Source organism: Lates calcarifer, linkage group LG7_1, assembly GCF_001640805.2.
Source record: "Lates calcarifer isolate ASB-BC8 linkage group LG7_1, TLL_Latcal_v3, whole genome shotgun sequence".
NCBI classification, from domain to species: Eukaryota; Metazoa; Chordata; class Actinopteri; family Centropomidae; genus Lates; species Lates calcarifer.
In genome coordinates, this window is record NC_066839.1 from 18,486,252 (window position 1) to 18,500,769 (window position 14,518).

Here is a 14,518-nt window from a genome sequence, read left to right on the forward strand (position 1 = left end):
AATATTTCATATATTATTTCTATAGAAAGATTACAGAAATAAAACAGCTGCATCTTTAAGTAATCTTTGGCTGTATTTAGTAGCTATACCCTATGTGAAAGTTAATAATAACAGAAATGTATTCCCCGGATTTCAGAGCCCAAACTGAATAATAAAACATTTTATATCACCGAACTTTGAACGCGTGTTTCTGATCCTGACGGTGTAGATTAATACTCTGATCATGCATTTAAATTATTACATTTATTTATTGCATTTATCACAGTGAGATTAAATCTTATTAAAACCACATCTGATAGAAGATATTAGTTTTGACGTCATCACCCTCTTTCATACTGCACCTAATGACTATGACCATCAAGGCTGTGCTGCTGTCGCCTCCAGACTCACTCACACGTGTTTTGTCATTCAGAATAGGAGATAAGTGGCATTCTTTTAATGCATGGAGCAGGAAAATATTTCAATACATCTTAAAATGGAGAGCACAGATGACATTTATATATCAAAATACAATCTCTGAGTTACAAATGACTGGCATATAGTGACTTTCTCTGTGTAACACAAACAGATTTTTTGTATCTCTTTAGTAATCAAACAAGTCATATAACTAGGACAGATATGTGAGCTTTTAATGTCAAGCATTGAATATGTTCCATCAGTGTAACTCTTTCAGAATTTTGAAATAAATTTGTATTTAATGACTTGCTAAAGTATGTTTTGGTTCAAAGATACTTTTTCTTTGAAGGGGTGATGAGGAAAGTATTGCTTCAGGAGCTATTTCACCAGCACCTACCCCTACACAGACAGGATGAAAGCAAAAGAAACTAGATATACAAGAAACATCAGTCAAAGTTTGTATAATCATTTGTTGAGTCATGTGTGATTTGTAGTCAAGAGCTGCAACATGATTGAGTGTTGCCACAGAACATTTTGTTGTATTGAATTTTAATTTGAATACAGATTAATTTTTGTTTAAAGAATACACAACTTGTCTTCTCTTGCATAAACACTGTACCAACAGCACTGATCATTTCATCATGTAGCTGGGACTTGCCACAAAGACAGTTCTGCAATTTAATCTCCAGTCATGTTTTTTGGTAAATTTTCATCATATGCCTAAAAGCTTTTGTTGATTTAAGTTTGGCAGAGGGAAGACAGACACAATAGTAAATGTATAATTTCTCTACAGACAGTACTAACAAATGATAGAGTTTGGCAGTGGACAAAGGGAGAGGATGCATAATTACCAGGGGAGGCCTTGGTCAGGGAGGACTCATCCAGATGGAAAAGGTGTAGGAGGAAAATATACTCTTCTTTTTTCAGGGATAAAGACCAACAAAATACATTACACTGAGTAATCACATGTGCTTTTGTGCATTACTGAACCTCTATTTTAAGGTTTGTGTCTGTGAAACTACACCACATTTTCAGCAGCACCAGTAACATACACATACACATAGGTGGTTCAAGGGAATTGACATGCTTTATTACAGACTGGGACAAAGCGTCAGAGGGTCCGTCCAGAGGCAACATATTGATATCATTTATATACAATGTATGATTGTATTAGCCAAATGAATGATAGTATAAGTAATTGTGCTGTTCATAGGAAATTTTAGACTACTGACCATTATGTTTATATTGATATGTGGTATATTTAACAAGTTAAACTACTGTAAGTTTGTACTGTAAGTCTGCCCAAAATCTGTATGTACTGAAGATGGATGCCAAGTTGACTATTTATGCATCAGTCATGTTTTTAACACTCAAAAAATGAGTCCTTACAGTGGAACAATCAACATACAACTCTACAGCTGTTTGCAATTCAGTACAAGTGAAGTGAGAGAAAGACAGAATGGCTACTTTTCACTTTTCTTTTTCACTGAAAAAAGCGTCAAATAGCTGAATGATTATTGGTTTTATACTTGTGGTCAAATAATTTAGGGCAAAATTGTTATCATTCCCAAATGATGTTTTGCCATCATTTTGGAAGGAACATGTGGTAAAAAAAGTAAATAAATAAATACATTGCCTGATCCACCTTCATTGAATTACCTGAATTACATCACTATGGGGAGGTGTACTGTGGTTATTCTGATAGTGTCATGCCTTTTTATGATGGGTATTCAGACTAACTCTTTCTTATTGTTATTTTCTCTTCATCTTGAGCATGAGGTGTAAAAACATTCAGACAGATCTGCCTGAAACTTTACAGACTAACTGGGATGTGTCCTGAACATCCCGACTACCACTCCACCACTGTACAGCTGTCAGATGCATGTAAAAGTATGTGCTCTCCATCCTGAACACCAGGTGACCCTCAACGGAGGTGGGGGTCCAATTTGGCTACAATGTCCTGCAGCAGAGAGGACAGACTCCTCATTTGGACAAGGACCGATGTTAGGAATTTGTGAGAATCCTGATTACAAACACGAACACACAGAGGAGTTTATACACAGGCAACAGCATGACACTATTGCCCATTCTCAAATGAATGATAGTACCACTCTTGGTTGTTGCAGAATAGTTGAACTGGGCAATTTCACGCTGAATTTAAGTCAATCAGTTTGTTTCACCATTTTCTCAGAAACACACTGTATCTCAGTCAAGTAGATGTAAGATGTCTGATTTCTGTGGAAATATGATCTGATGTTGTACAGTTTTCTTTATAGTGTCTGAGCAGCCAACATTTTGACTTGTCCTGGCAGAAAAGCACAGGTGAAGCAATGACAGCGATCCAGTCCGTACAACCCTGGAACTGGTTCACCTAACTGGAATACAGCCATCAAGTGATGCTTCTGTGAAAAATGTTTATTGGTCCTTTTCACAGCATGTTTCCACTTGTTATCCTAAGAGGTGCACAGGTGTTTCTGACAACGTTTCTGTGACATTTAAGTGTGCCAGTGAGCCATAACAGTGTGACTGAGTAAGCATGCATACCTTAGAACACAGCCCCTAAATGGTAAAGTCCTATTCAGGTGACAGTGTCTTTGTAAACACGGGGTGCCTGTAAATGATGATTCACACTTCAAACCTTATTCAAACGATTCAACTTCTTGCCTTTGTAAATGAGTTTGAGGTGGTTTGAGCGTCGGTCTCCTCTGTAGGTCTGCAGTCACCCTGCAGGGGGCAGCACCGCACTGTATTTTGCTTCCGGTCGGAAGTTCGTCACCAGCTGGCGACCGCTGCCATTTTGACGTTAGGAGAGAAGAAGTGGGAAACTGCGTGTTCGTTGATCAGAGACCTCAATAACACATATAATATTTCATCATGGCTATGCAAGCAGCGAAACGCGCTAATGTAAGTTTAAGAGGGAATTGACTGGTGTACTCTGTGATGAGTGTAATTGATAGTGTCACCGTGGTACGGTTAGGAGGTAGCGTTAGTTAGCGTTAGCATACGGTTAGCCTGCTAGCATGCTAACGAATTGAAAACAATCATAGAGCCTATATAAAGCTTTTATTGAGACGACTCTCAATAGATAATACAACTACTAGAGAACACTACTTTTTGAGGTGGTTTATCTGGGTTCAGTTACGGTGTGGAATTTGGTGTTAGAAATGTAGCAGCGCTTGCGCTTATGTAAACAGCAGTGTGTCGGTGTTGATAGTGTGTGTAGTTGTTGTCGTTTAAGTACAGTAGTTAGTCTAATCCAGGGGTGGTCATATGGCGTCCGTGAAATTGATATAATCTTCATTATGAATATGACAGCCAGGGGAATAGTTTAGGGGAGTTAATGATCTTTTAAGAAATAATCGAGTAGCTTTTGCTACAGCGCAGGGAATGGTCGTCTGAGGTAAATTTCTCAATTACGTTAAGAATCAATGCTTTATGTGTATCACGAACTCTAAGTTGAATTGTGTTAGCAGTGCTCGTGGAGTCAGGTCTTTTATTCAAGATTCATACTGAATCCCCGTTGACTCCTTTCTGGTCCTTTCTCGCTGTATTTAACTTGTCTGTTTTCTTGTAGATACGGTTACCTCCAGAGGTGAACAGAATCCTGTACGTCAGGAACCTTCCTTACAAGATCACAGCCGAGGAAATGTACGATATCTTTGGGAAATATGGACCAATCCGTCAAATCAGAACGTAAGTGTCTTCTACTAGATTTCTGGAGGATCTTCATAGCTCTCAATGGGCCAAATGACACACTTAAAAACCAGCAGCCCTGGTAGTCAAGGTTTAAATGGATACAAAAAAGTCTTTATTAGACTTTGACCCTGATAGAAACCCCTCCCTACTGGATTTTTTAGATGCACGTTAACAGAGTTTTCTACTTCTCATCAAATAGATAATCTGAGGAGATTATTCAGCTCCAAAAAAAGAAGAATCTCTTAAACAGAGACAATGCACAGTGCATTTATCTCACCAGATATAGTTTGAAGCTAATTTTCTTGTGTAGTTCTTCAGAAGATGCCATGGTGATGTGCAGGCTGATGCAGTAGAGGATAAAAGTTAGTTATGATGATTACTACACATATGTAGTTGATGCTGTTTGTAGATAAAAAAGAATTAAGTGCTGTATGAGCATTGCCCATACATACATTTACCCGTAACATCTACATCAAAATAGATTCTAAAATGTCTTTACTGGTGTATACACTTTTTTCTTTCCTCTCAGGGGGAACACACCTGAAACAAGAGGAACAGCCTATGTGGTGTATGAAGACATCTTTGATGCCAAGAACGCCTGCGACCACCTGTCAGGCTTCAACGTCTGCAACCGTTACCTGGTGGTTCTCTACTACAATGCAAACAGAGTATGTATAAGCCTTACAGTGTCAGAGGTCAAACATTGGAATATGGCGTAGTAAATGTCAGATAAAAATGCTATTTTGGAAATGAGAAGACCGCAGGCTTTAAATATTTTGTAAATACAAAAATCATTCCATATTAATTAAGTTTTCTTTGTTTTACCAACTCTCTTTGCAGGCTTTCCAGAAGATGGACACAAAGAAGAAAGAGGAACAGCTGAAGCTACTAAAAGAGAAATATGGGATCAACACAGACCCTCCAAAGTAGCGATCTGGAGAAACACCCCGTCCCCCTTCCCCAAATCCAGAATTTTTCTTTTTCTATTTGTACAAACTTCACATGTTGTTTCTCAAAATTCACTTGTTTGTTTGATTTTTAAAGTAAGACTTCAGTTTTTTGTTATGTTCCTGTCACGTTAATTGACAGATGGGACAAACTCTTCAGCAACAAACATATTTTAACAGGATTTAGACAGTGACTGGTTTAAGTGTTCACCCTGGGTAACATGTTAAAATCTGTCAGGGCAGATTGCTTTATTTTCTTTTTTTCCATTCTCATACAAACTTGATTTAAAGCTAACCATGGTCTGCAGTGTGTGATATAAATTTGAGTTGATCAGTAATGACTATGTAAATTGTAAGGTTTCTGTAAAATAAACATCCCTTTTCTAAAAGCTCTTGTCTGCTCCTCTTTATGCACTGTAGATGTAATGTAGTGGAAGTGCTGACCTCAGTGTGAACCCTTTTAGATCAATAGACAGAATGCATTTCCTACATTTACACAGGGGTTAGGGGGTCGCCCAATGTTCAAGTTTGCCTGAGGCTTTATGGAATATATGATGCAGTCCCATAAGTGTTAGTTTGGAGCTTTTTGTGTATGTGTTTGAGGACACAAGCTTCTACATGAACCCTGTGCAATCAGTGGTATTGTATGGGTAAACATTGCAGTCTTTCGTAGTCATTTTTACTGAGTTTTTGTGTATAGTGTAAAAACAAGTTACTGAATTCCTGCCTGCTACTGATTCAGACAGCGCAAACCCACCTGAAAAACATGTGACCATGTTTCCATGGAGAAATCTGGAGAATAAAAAACACTGTTAACACGCCACCTTTAAAGAAAAGAAAAACAAAATCTTTGTCTCAACAGTGACCTCAAGTGGGAGGACAGGGACATAAATTCAGAATGTGGCCCTCAGCAAGCTGCATCAAAACCGCCTTTACAATACTGTATTGGAGGATAGTCAATATATTGTATCTCTTGCATTGAGAAACATTAAATCTTTTTTTTTCTCTTTAAGAGTAAGTACAAAAAAGTAATGGCCTAAGGCCTACACCAACTGCTGTGTATCTCTGTTGACAACTGTACTCTTTGTGTAGTTTAATAAGTCAAGTGAAAGCCCTGTATTGTTTTACTTGAGTAAAAGTAAAGGTATTATCAGGAAAATGTACTTAAAAAAATCAATAGCATTTTTAAACATTAGCAGCAACATTAAAAGATGCAGCTAATGAGTGAGGATTTGCTGCTTTGTCCTATGTGATAGTAAAATGACATTCTTGGGCTTTAGACATTGCTCCTGTGTGTGATACATTACTGGACTAACATAACTGACATAGTCATGTTAAAGCAGCATTTTAATGTTGTAGCTGGTGAAGGTGGACCTGATTTCAACTGACTTTTACTGTGTTGGGTAGTTTCATCTATTGAGGCACCATATTTGAGTCTCTGATCACACCTTTTATTTGTACCATTTACACCAAAAAATGGAGATGCTTAAATAAAGTGAAAGTGCACTACTACTACTATTACTTGAGTAAATGTACTTTGTTACTCTCAACTGGGAGAGTGACTTTGTAGGAGCCTGTTGTTGTTTTAGTGTGCCAACACTTTCAACCTACAGTCTGTGCTATTCAGGATGTGGGAATGTGTAAGACAAAAAAGTTGGGAGCTATTGGCCCAGGTGTAGCTCTACAGCTGACATGGCTTGAAAAGATGGTTTGTTGAGTTATCAGACCAGACCAGAGCCCATAGAGTTCCTTTTATTAGATTAAATCACAACACAGGGAGTAGTGCAGCCATGTCGTCAGGGACACAATACATGCTACAAAAGAATCCTTGTACACGGTTGCCTTCGCTTACATTTGGTATCTTGATAGCAGTAATAGTAATTAAAAGGGTTGTAATTAGAAACATTGTCTGGCCAAAGATGTTCATGTAAAGAAGTTCAGATTACAAACTTGACAGGGACAAGCCACACTGCTGAGAGATGACGATGGGCTGGCATGCTAGTTCTTTATTGCGAAACTGTCTGTTATGACATATCTCACCTCCTTCAGCCCCCTTTAGGTCTTAAAACAGTTGTAGTATTAATGCAGGTTTGGAAAGTGTGTGTGTGGTGCTTTCAGACGGGGCCAGGTAAACATATTTAAAGTGAGCTTACATCTTATCTTCCGAGTCTTTTCTAGGAGGTACCACACTTCACTGAACTTCTCTACATTTTAGCATACGTCGGTACGTGTACAATGCGTGAGAGAAGGGAGTAAAAAAGTACAAAAAGATTGACTGATTGAGAGAAATACTTTGAGGGGTCAGGGAGGGCGAATTGGTCGACCTACTAAACAACATGGCTTTACAATAAGGGCTGTCCTCTACTGGTTACAGTGTATAATGAAACGTCACTCACTGCTCCTCTCACGACTCATTTACTTCCACTGAAAAAGACAAACAAGAAAGTTAAATGCTGTGTGGGCCTTATATCTGCTCTTCTTTAACACTCTAATAGGTCTTAAAAAAAAACTCCTCTGGGTTCATCATATTGATATGAAACCTGCAAGCTCACGGGAAAAAAGTGGATGTAATGGTTATAACTAAGTTTGATAGCAATGCTCTCCAACTATAGATGAATACTTTTTCTTCTTTCTAATGTAGTTGAACTCCACCTAAAGGAAGCTTCATTCATTCTCCAGGGAATTCTGTTTTAAATGTTTGATCTCACTTATCTCACTGACTTCTTTTTATCTCCGATACTGTTTTGAAATGATTCCTCCACATTCAGCATCTCCTAATTTGTAATGAGATAATGTGTTTAAATGCAGGGGCAGGGATTTAGTTCTTTGCAACATGTACTACAGCTAATCTACAAGGAAACATGCTCCCACAGTTAAAGCAGTCAAAAAGAAAAACGTCTCGACAGGTCACGAAAATTACATCCCATACGATGATACTTGTAGAAGGACCTACTGCAGTTTGATTTTTATTCTCCCTATTCGGTAAAAATCTTTTCTCACGGTCCCCACCCCCCCATCCTTCCCACAAGTGTCACCGTGCTGCTTTGATAAGGCTTTCTGTCTTCGATTACAGGATGCAAAATGAGGAGCTTTTTAAGGCAGAACCTAAAGGCATGCAAATTAACTACATTTATTTATTTATTTATTTTTTACCGACAGTACAAGCATGTCTTGGAAGGAAAAGTTGGACAAACGCTAATCCATCTCTTCTAGAGCTAATATTCGAGATGATGGATAGAGTGTTGTATTGGAGGCAGATACATTATCATAGGAATTTGGTTCGGTTGACATTACTCAGTATTATGAAACACATACAGCTAGCGTCAGTAAACTCGGAACAATAAATAGAGTAGCGGCAAATTCAACGTAGCACATCACTGATGCGCAAGCTCCAATAGAATGAAACTGTATGGAAAATACTTTGCACACTTCACATTTTGGCAGTTGATCTTTAAATAATTTAAATATATATTCATATTTATATATCTATATATATTATTTGTGCGAGGTGTTAATATGTAGTGAGAGGTCGTGTGTGCATGTGTGTGTACTGTTAGTGTATCTGTCTGTGGTGTAAGTGTGCACCCGCACTCTTGCACCCGCACACTCTTGAATGTTGTGTGTAGATCTTTTTATAGCAAATAACATTCTCATGCACACGAGTGTTTCAAACACAAGAAGCAGATCCATTGAAAGGTAGTCCAAGCATATTTTTTTTTTTCAGTGGAAATAGCTGCAAACTGAATGGAACATGAAATTCTTTCTGTGCAGTCCGTGGCGGCTGGTGGAGCGCTCCCCGCTCGCCCTCCGGCCTATTTCTGAAGGTCACACTGCAGCAGTAATACGATGGATGGGTCGCTCTTGGCCGCCTCTTTGAACTCCTCCAGCGTGATCTGGTCGTCGTTGTTCTTATCCATCTTGGAGAAGATCTTGTCCACCCTCTGCTCAGGCGTCAGGCCGTCCTCATTCATTTTCATCATGATCACTGTGCCCACCATCTTGTAGATTGCCTGCAGGGGGAGAAAGAGGACCACAGATTTTTAAAAAGAGGTCAGATACATCTCAGGTCTCTTAATGCATGCATGTTTCTTTCACTTGTGTGTTTTCCTGAGAAATGCGGGGAAAGAGGAATCAGAGAGAAACACATGTTGAGTGAGATAAATGCCCTTTTCTCTCAACCAACATCTGAGGAAATGGCACAGCTGGATCACCTGTCAGTGCGCAGGTGTTAACTGATTTTTTTCTTTTAACGTGACAAAATAAAATGTGAGCTGTTAATCTCTGCATGTTTCCCTTTGAGATTTATTCTGTATTTACAGTATATGTCCAACCAGTATGGGTATTCACTGTTAAAAGCTGAATATAAACAGATCTGTTATATCCATCTGCATGTATGAATATTCTGTCTGTAAAGCCATTATTTAAATTTAACGTTTGAGCCTGCAAAAATAATTTAGGGGCTTAAATGTTTCACAGAAATGTTAATATGTCTCACAGTAGAATGCTATTTTATGCTAAAGCCACAGTCATTTCATCATGAGTGAATGGACATGAAGTTCTTAGACAATAAAACTGTCTTCCTCTCTCTTCGACTACAGTCCTCTCCATGAGACCGGTTAAAAGAGGAAATGACAGAACAAGAATATAAAAGTCTGTCTGACCTGGATCCACCTCCAGATCCCACGAGGATGGAGGGGCAATGGAACTGGGATGACCCCACAGAGTCAGGGACAGGGAGCAGGTTTCTGACTTCCTCCGGCGATATAAAAGCTGCCCCAAATTCTGGATGAGTCTGTCCTAAACCTGCACTTTTGCCTCATGTCGCTTGTTTTATATTATTTGTGTTTATGAATAATTAGTGTCCTGTCAGGTGCCGCAGGCCCAGCCCTCTGCTGTATAACCTTTAACTAAGTACAAAAAATAAAAAATAAAGTGCTGCATCCTTGTGACTCAGCAGGTTGTAAAGCATGTGACAATGTATCACATGCTCACCCAGTGTAGCCACCTAACACAGCAGGGGAGCTTTAAAAAAGAACTGTATGAGATGAATATAAAAACTATCTACATGAGTAAATGACACCACATGAATAACTGATGCTCTTCACTGTTATTGATGGGTTTCAGTATTGTTTTTGATGTGTTACCTCGATGATCTCCAGCATCTCCACCCGTGTGATCTTGCCGTCTCCGTCCAGGTCGTACATATTGAAGGCCCAGTTGAGTTTCTGCTCAAAGCTGCCTCGTGATGTGATGGACAATGCGCAGATGAACTCTCTGAAGTCGATGGTGCCGTCGCCGTTCTTGTCGAAGGTCCTGAAGGCGTGCTGGGCGAACTTGGATGCATCACCATAAGGGAAGAACTGGAATGACAAGGACAAAGGTGGAAACATAAGTTTTTTTTTTTTTAATTGTCATGTCTTTCAGTGTTGGCAGCATGAACTTAGTGCCTTATTAGTGCCTTAAAACCTTATTGCATTCACACTCCAAAACCAGCATGTAATTTGTGACCAGTTGTCGTGCATTAGAGCTTGGGATTCATGGTGTGGTAAAATGATGCAGATCATGTTTCACATATAAAACTCTCATAGAAATTAATGAGGCCACTGTCACGGTTTGCCAAATCGTGGTAATTTGCAATAAAGTGTCAGATTAATGAAAACAGATGAGATTATTTTGGAACCTAATAACAAAGAATGATCTGCATTTAAAATCAATGGACATTCATTACCTGCATTAATTAAGTGCACTTTGATTTCCCATTCTCATCCAGTGCTTGTGAATATTTACATAACCATCCACACTGTCAGGTGGCTTAAAACCTCTTGCAGATTTGTTTTATAGTTAGTTACTTTGGGAAAACCTGTCCTGTCAAAGCATCTACAGCCTGTAGTTCCTCCTGAGAGATGCATATGAAATTCTAAAATAAGCAACAACAATTACATTGTCGTCTTTATTGATCCCTGAAGGGAAGCTGTCTTTTCCCTTAGGCCCCTACAAAGGAAGGTCAGGGTCACTGACACAAAGCAGCCACGAGCTGGAAGAGCTGTTTGTTTGCTCTGAGAAACTTTCACACACTGAATGTGTCCTGACACATGTGACTTGAATATCAGTCCTCCAGTTACAAAACCTTTTCTCACACAACTTCTATCAATCTATATCGGTTATACTTAAGGGCCACGGATGGCTGGAGCCAATCCCAGCTGACATTGGGCAAGAGACGGGGTACAACCGTGGACAGATTGCCAGTCTTTTGCAGGGCCAACATATATACAAACAACCATTCACACTCACATTCACACCTACGGGCAATTTAGAAATGTATCAAATATTCATGATAAAATTTTCATCACGACTGAATAGGACAGGATCACACAGCAGCAAGGAATAGAGCCACTCAGAAATGTTTTCTCCTTTACAAATCTAGAAGAATGTCGCAAAAGCTGATTATACTCCTCACTGATCTGCCCCTGTCCATCAATCTACATCGGTTATACTTAAGGGTCATGGGGGGCTAGAGCCAATTCCAGCTGACATTGGGCGAGAGGCGGGGTACAACCTGGACAGATTGCCAGTCTTTTGCAGGGCCAACATATATACAAACAACCATTCACACTCACATTCACACGGGCAATTTAGAGTCACCGATCTAACCTGCATGTCTTTGGACTGTGGGAGGGAGCCAGAGTACCTGGAGGAAAACCGCTAGGCAAATGAAGAATATGCAGGCTCCACACAGAAAAGCCCCGGGCAAACCAGGGTTTGAACCCAGAACCCAGGCAACAGTGCTAACCACTGCACCAACATACCGCCAATGTCATGAACCAAGTAAATGCTATGGATCAGCTTCATTCTCAGTAGAAGCCAAAACTAATAGCTCCTTTGCGTCATCCCAGGGCTACATGTACAAGAGGTCAGAGGCTAATGCAGGAACTCTGTGGATGACCGCTGAGCCCCGGCTCGGCTCGTCATCCACTGTAAATGATGAACCCTGTGGGTGGCCACAAGAAACTGACTGATTCATTAGATATAACCTTCCACTTGACCTCTCTGGGAAAAACTCTTAGAGCCGATGGGTAATCTAAGCTGAGCGAGAATGCTCTCTGAGGACTTGTGTAAACAAAAGAGGGCTGGTGTTGCAGTACTAGCCATTAACAGGGAAATGAGGCAATCTGGAAGAGATTGATTCTGTGTTATTATTTGTAGTTGTGTCTTGTATAGTTTTGTTGCTGATCTCAAAATCTTTATGTAAAGCAGAAGAAAAGGAATCGCAGGAAAAAAGGGTCAGATGCTCTTGAACTTCGTGTTACCTATGTGGCTTTGTTTGCTCATGTTCAATGAGTGCTGCAAGCATGAATTTGTTAAGTTCAGAGGAAATGAAATACCTTCTTCATTTAAATATTTCATCTGCCAGTAAATGTCAACAGACCCTGCTTGAACTGACATTTGCAGGGATAAAAATCTTTGGAATTGGTGCTGTATTAAACAAGAATGGTGTACCCAGCCACTGCGAACAGCTGCTGCAATGTAATCTCATGGGCAATTGTCTGCATGAAAGAACATCCAATGAAGTGCTTGTTTTTGTCACTGACAGGCTCAAATTGTTATTATACGTGTCTGACAGCATTATTGATAGAATTCCTACAGAGATAGACCTTTTTATTAAGAGTTAAATGAGTACGATTTTTTGTTTCGCAAGACACCTCACTATATATTGCTACCAGACTCCACTAGCAAAAATAGTAATCTTACCTCACAGATCAGGGAGAGTTGCTGGAATACTGCTGTATTTTTTATTTTTATTTTTTGGCCACTTGAGGGTGCTGGAGATGCGTTGTAAACTCAACCCTAACATCTTAGTAAATGTTTTGGCAAACAGTTGCTTTTGAACAAATCAAGTGGCAACAAAGCAACAATATGCACACAGTGAAGAAGGCTGATTGTGCTGCTACGTGTGGTTATTACTCAGAGAGTGCGTTGGATTTTTTTCATTTTTTCAAAGCAACATCTATGTTCATTTGGAGCTGTGTTTCAGACCTTAAGATCTTAAGATTCCTCCATCCCATATTCACTCTCCTTTTAGCTCTATTTTGGTTTCTGTCAACTCCAGAGGGAAATATTTGTTTCTGTGGTGGCTACATGCTCCACTATGCTCACCAGCTGTCTGCTAGCTTAGCTTGCTGTTTAGTGCTGGACAGGTAGTGTACAGTGGATTTTTAGAGAAGTAAAGTTGTGGGCTGTTAAACCAAAACAATGAATTTTAAAACACTGAAAACCTCTGTAAAGCTGAAGGGGACTGCAGAGTCCAGTGATAATTATCTGTCTGTCCATCACTACGAGCAACCACTATTACATTACACATAGTCATTTGATCTATTATTGATGTAAAAATATTGACCACAGCAGCTTTTATCTCCAAAAAAGAAGTCAAAACTAATAAAGCTGTTGGAAAAAATAGCTGCAGTCTCGCACAGAAAGCAATCAGAGGCACGTGTACTTTTGTTTTAGGCGGTTCAAGGCTGTTCTACACTGTGTCCTTGCCTGTGTGCACAGCAGACAGGCTCGTCATACACAAAAAAAGGCAAGGACGCTGCCCTAGCCTCTCCTAAGAGTAACGTCACAACGGGGGAAGTCGAGGCCATGAATCCTAATGGGAAAAAGAGGGAGGGCAGTGGGAGACAAAAAAAAAGAGAGCAGGGAGGGAGAGAGAGAAAGAGGGGGAGGATAAGGAAGACAGGGTTAGACAGTGGGAGTCAGTTCAGGTTGCAAAACTGCCCATCTGCAATAAGGTCCCACCCATGTAAATTCTGCTGCAGTAGCAAACCCATCAGACTGCAGTGAGAAGTTAACAGACAGAAGAGACTGGGGAGGGGGTGAGGGATGGGTGGGGAGAGATGAACGGAACAGGACAGAAAAGACGGAGAAGCCGACTAAAATGACAGTGACAGAGGGAATGTGACAGTGATGGAGCTTCAATTCCCCGAATCCAGGTTGTGATCTGCTCTGCTCCAGAGAAGCCAAACTAATTTCAGGAAGGAACCCCCCCCCTTGGGACAGGAGGGGGCAAAGGGGGGCCGGCGTGAATCTGTGAATCTACCACGATGAACAGGGCGCCACCTGACACCTTCCTGCACAAATGCGACAGCGGCTTCCTTCCCAGGAGCGCTGCCTCCTGCCCCCCGTATGGCCCTGCCTCGGCTCATGTGCCTGGGCGCGGAGGAACAGCAGGGGGGGAGGCACGTGGATGGACGGGACGATGTGGGAAGGAAGAGCTGAGAGCAGGAGGAGGACGAGGGAGAGGGGAAGTAAGAGGGAGGAGGAAAGGTATCAGGGAAGTGATGCAGGAGAGATGTTTAAGGGAAAAGGGAAGGGGGAAGAAGGAGGGGCGGAGAGAGAAAGCCACTGCGGCTCTTCGACAATCTGGCAAGTTATGAAACACTTTGTTATGTAAAAACGGAGAAGAAAGAAAGGAAGAAAGTGGG

General features: G+C 40.4%; 2 protein-coding genes across 2 annotated transcripts in view; one reads left to right on the forward strand and one right to left on the reverse strand.

The window, feature by feature from the left end:
• The first annotated feature begins 3,161 nt into the window (after positions 1-3,161).
• On the forward strand, positions 3,162-5,428 carry sf3b6 (splicing factor 3b, subunit 6). The gene is made up of 4 exons (XM_018694803.2): positions 3,162-3,300; positions 3,971-4,089; positions 4,622-4,760; positions 4,933-5,428. Exons 1-4 carry the CDS (start codon positions 3,271-3,273, stop codon positions 5,020-5,022), a joined length of 378 nt encoding a protein of 125 aa, XP_018550319.1. The 5' UTR covers positions 3,162-3,270; the 3' UTR covers positions 5,023-5,428.
• Positions 5,429-6,775: 1,347 nt separating this feature from the next.
• The window catches only part of vsnl1a (visinin-like 1a), a 32,214-nt gene continuing 24,471 nt past the window's right edge, over positions 6,776-14,518 (reverse strand). Inside the window, exons 3-4 of the mRNA XM_018694759.1 lie at positions 10,184-10,399; positions 6,776-9,049 (exon numbers count right to left, since the gene is read on the reverse strand). Coding sequence (XP_018550275.1) covers positions 8,852-9,049; positions 10,184-10,399 — 414 coding nt within the window. The 3' untranslated portion in view covers positions 6,776-8,851. The remainder of the gene's footprint in view (positions 9,050-10,183; positions 10,400-14,518) is intronic.

Coding starts and splice junctions, on each gene's coding strand:
- sf3b6 (XM_018694803.2), top strand. CDS start 3,271: ATGGCTATGCAAGCAGCGAAACGCGCTAAT. Junction 4,090..4,621: donor CCAATCCGTCAAATCAGAAC/GTAAGTGTCTTC, acceptor CTTTCCTCTCAG/GGGGAACACACCTGAAACAA. Junction 4,761..4,932: donor TCTACTACAATGCAAACAGA/GTATGTATAAGC, acceptor CTCTCTTTGCAG/GCTTTCCAGAAGATGGACAC.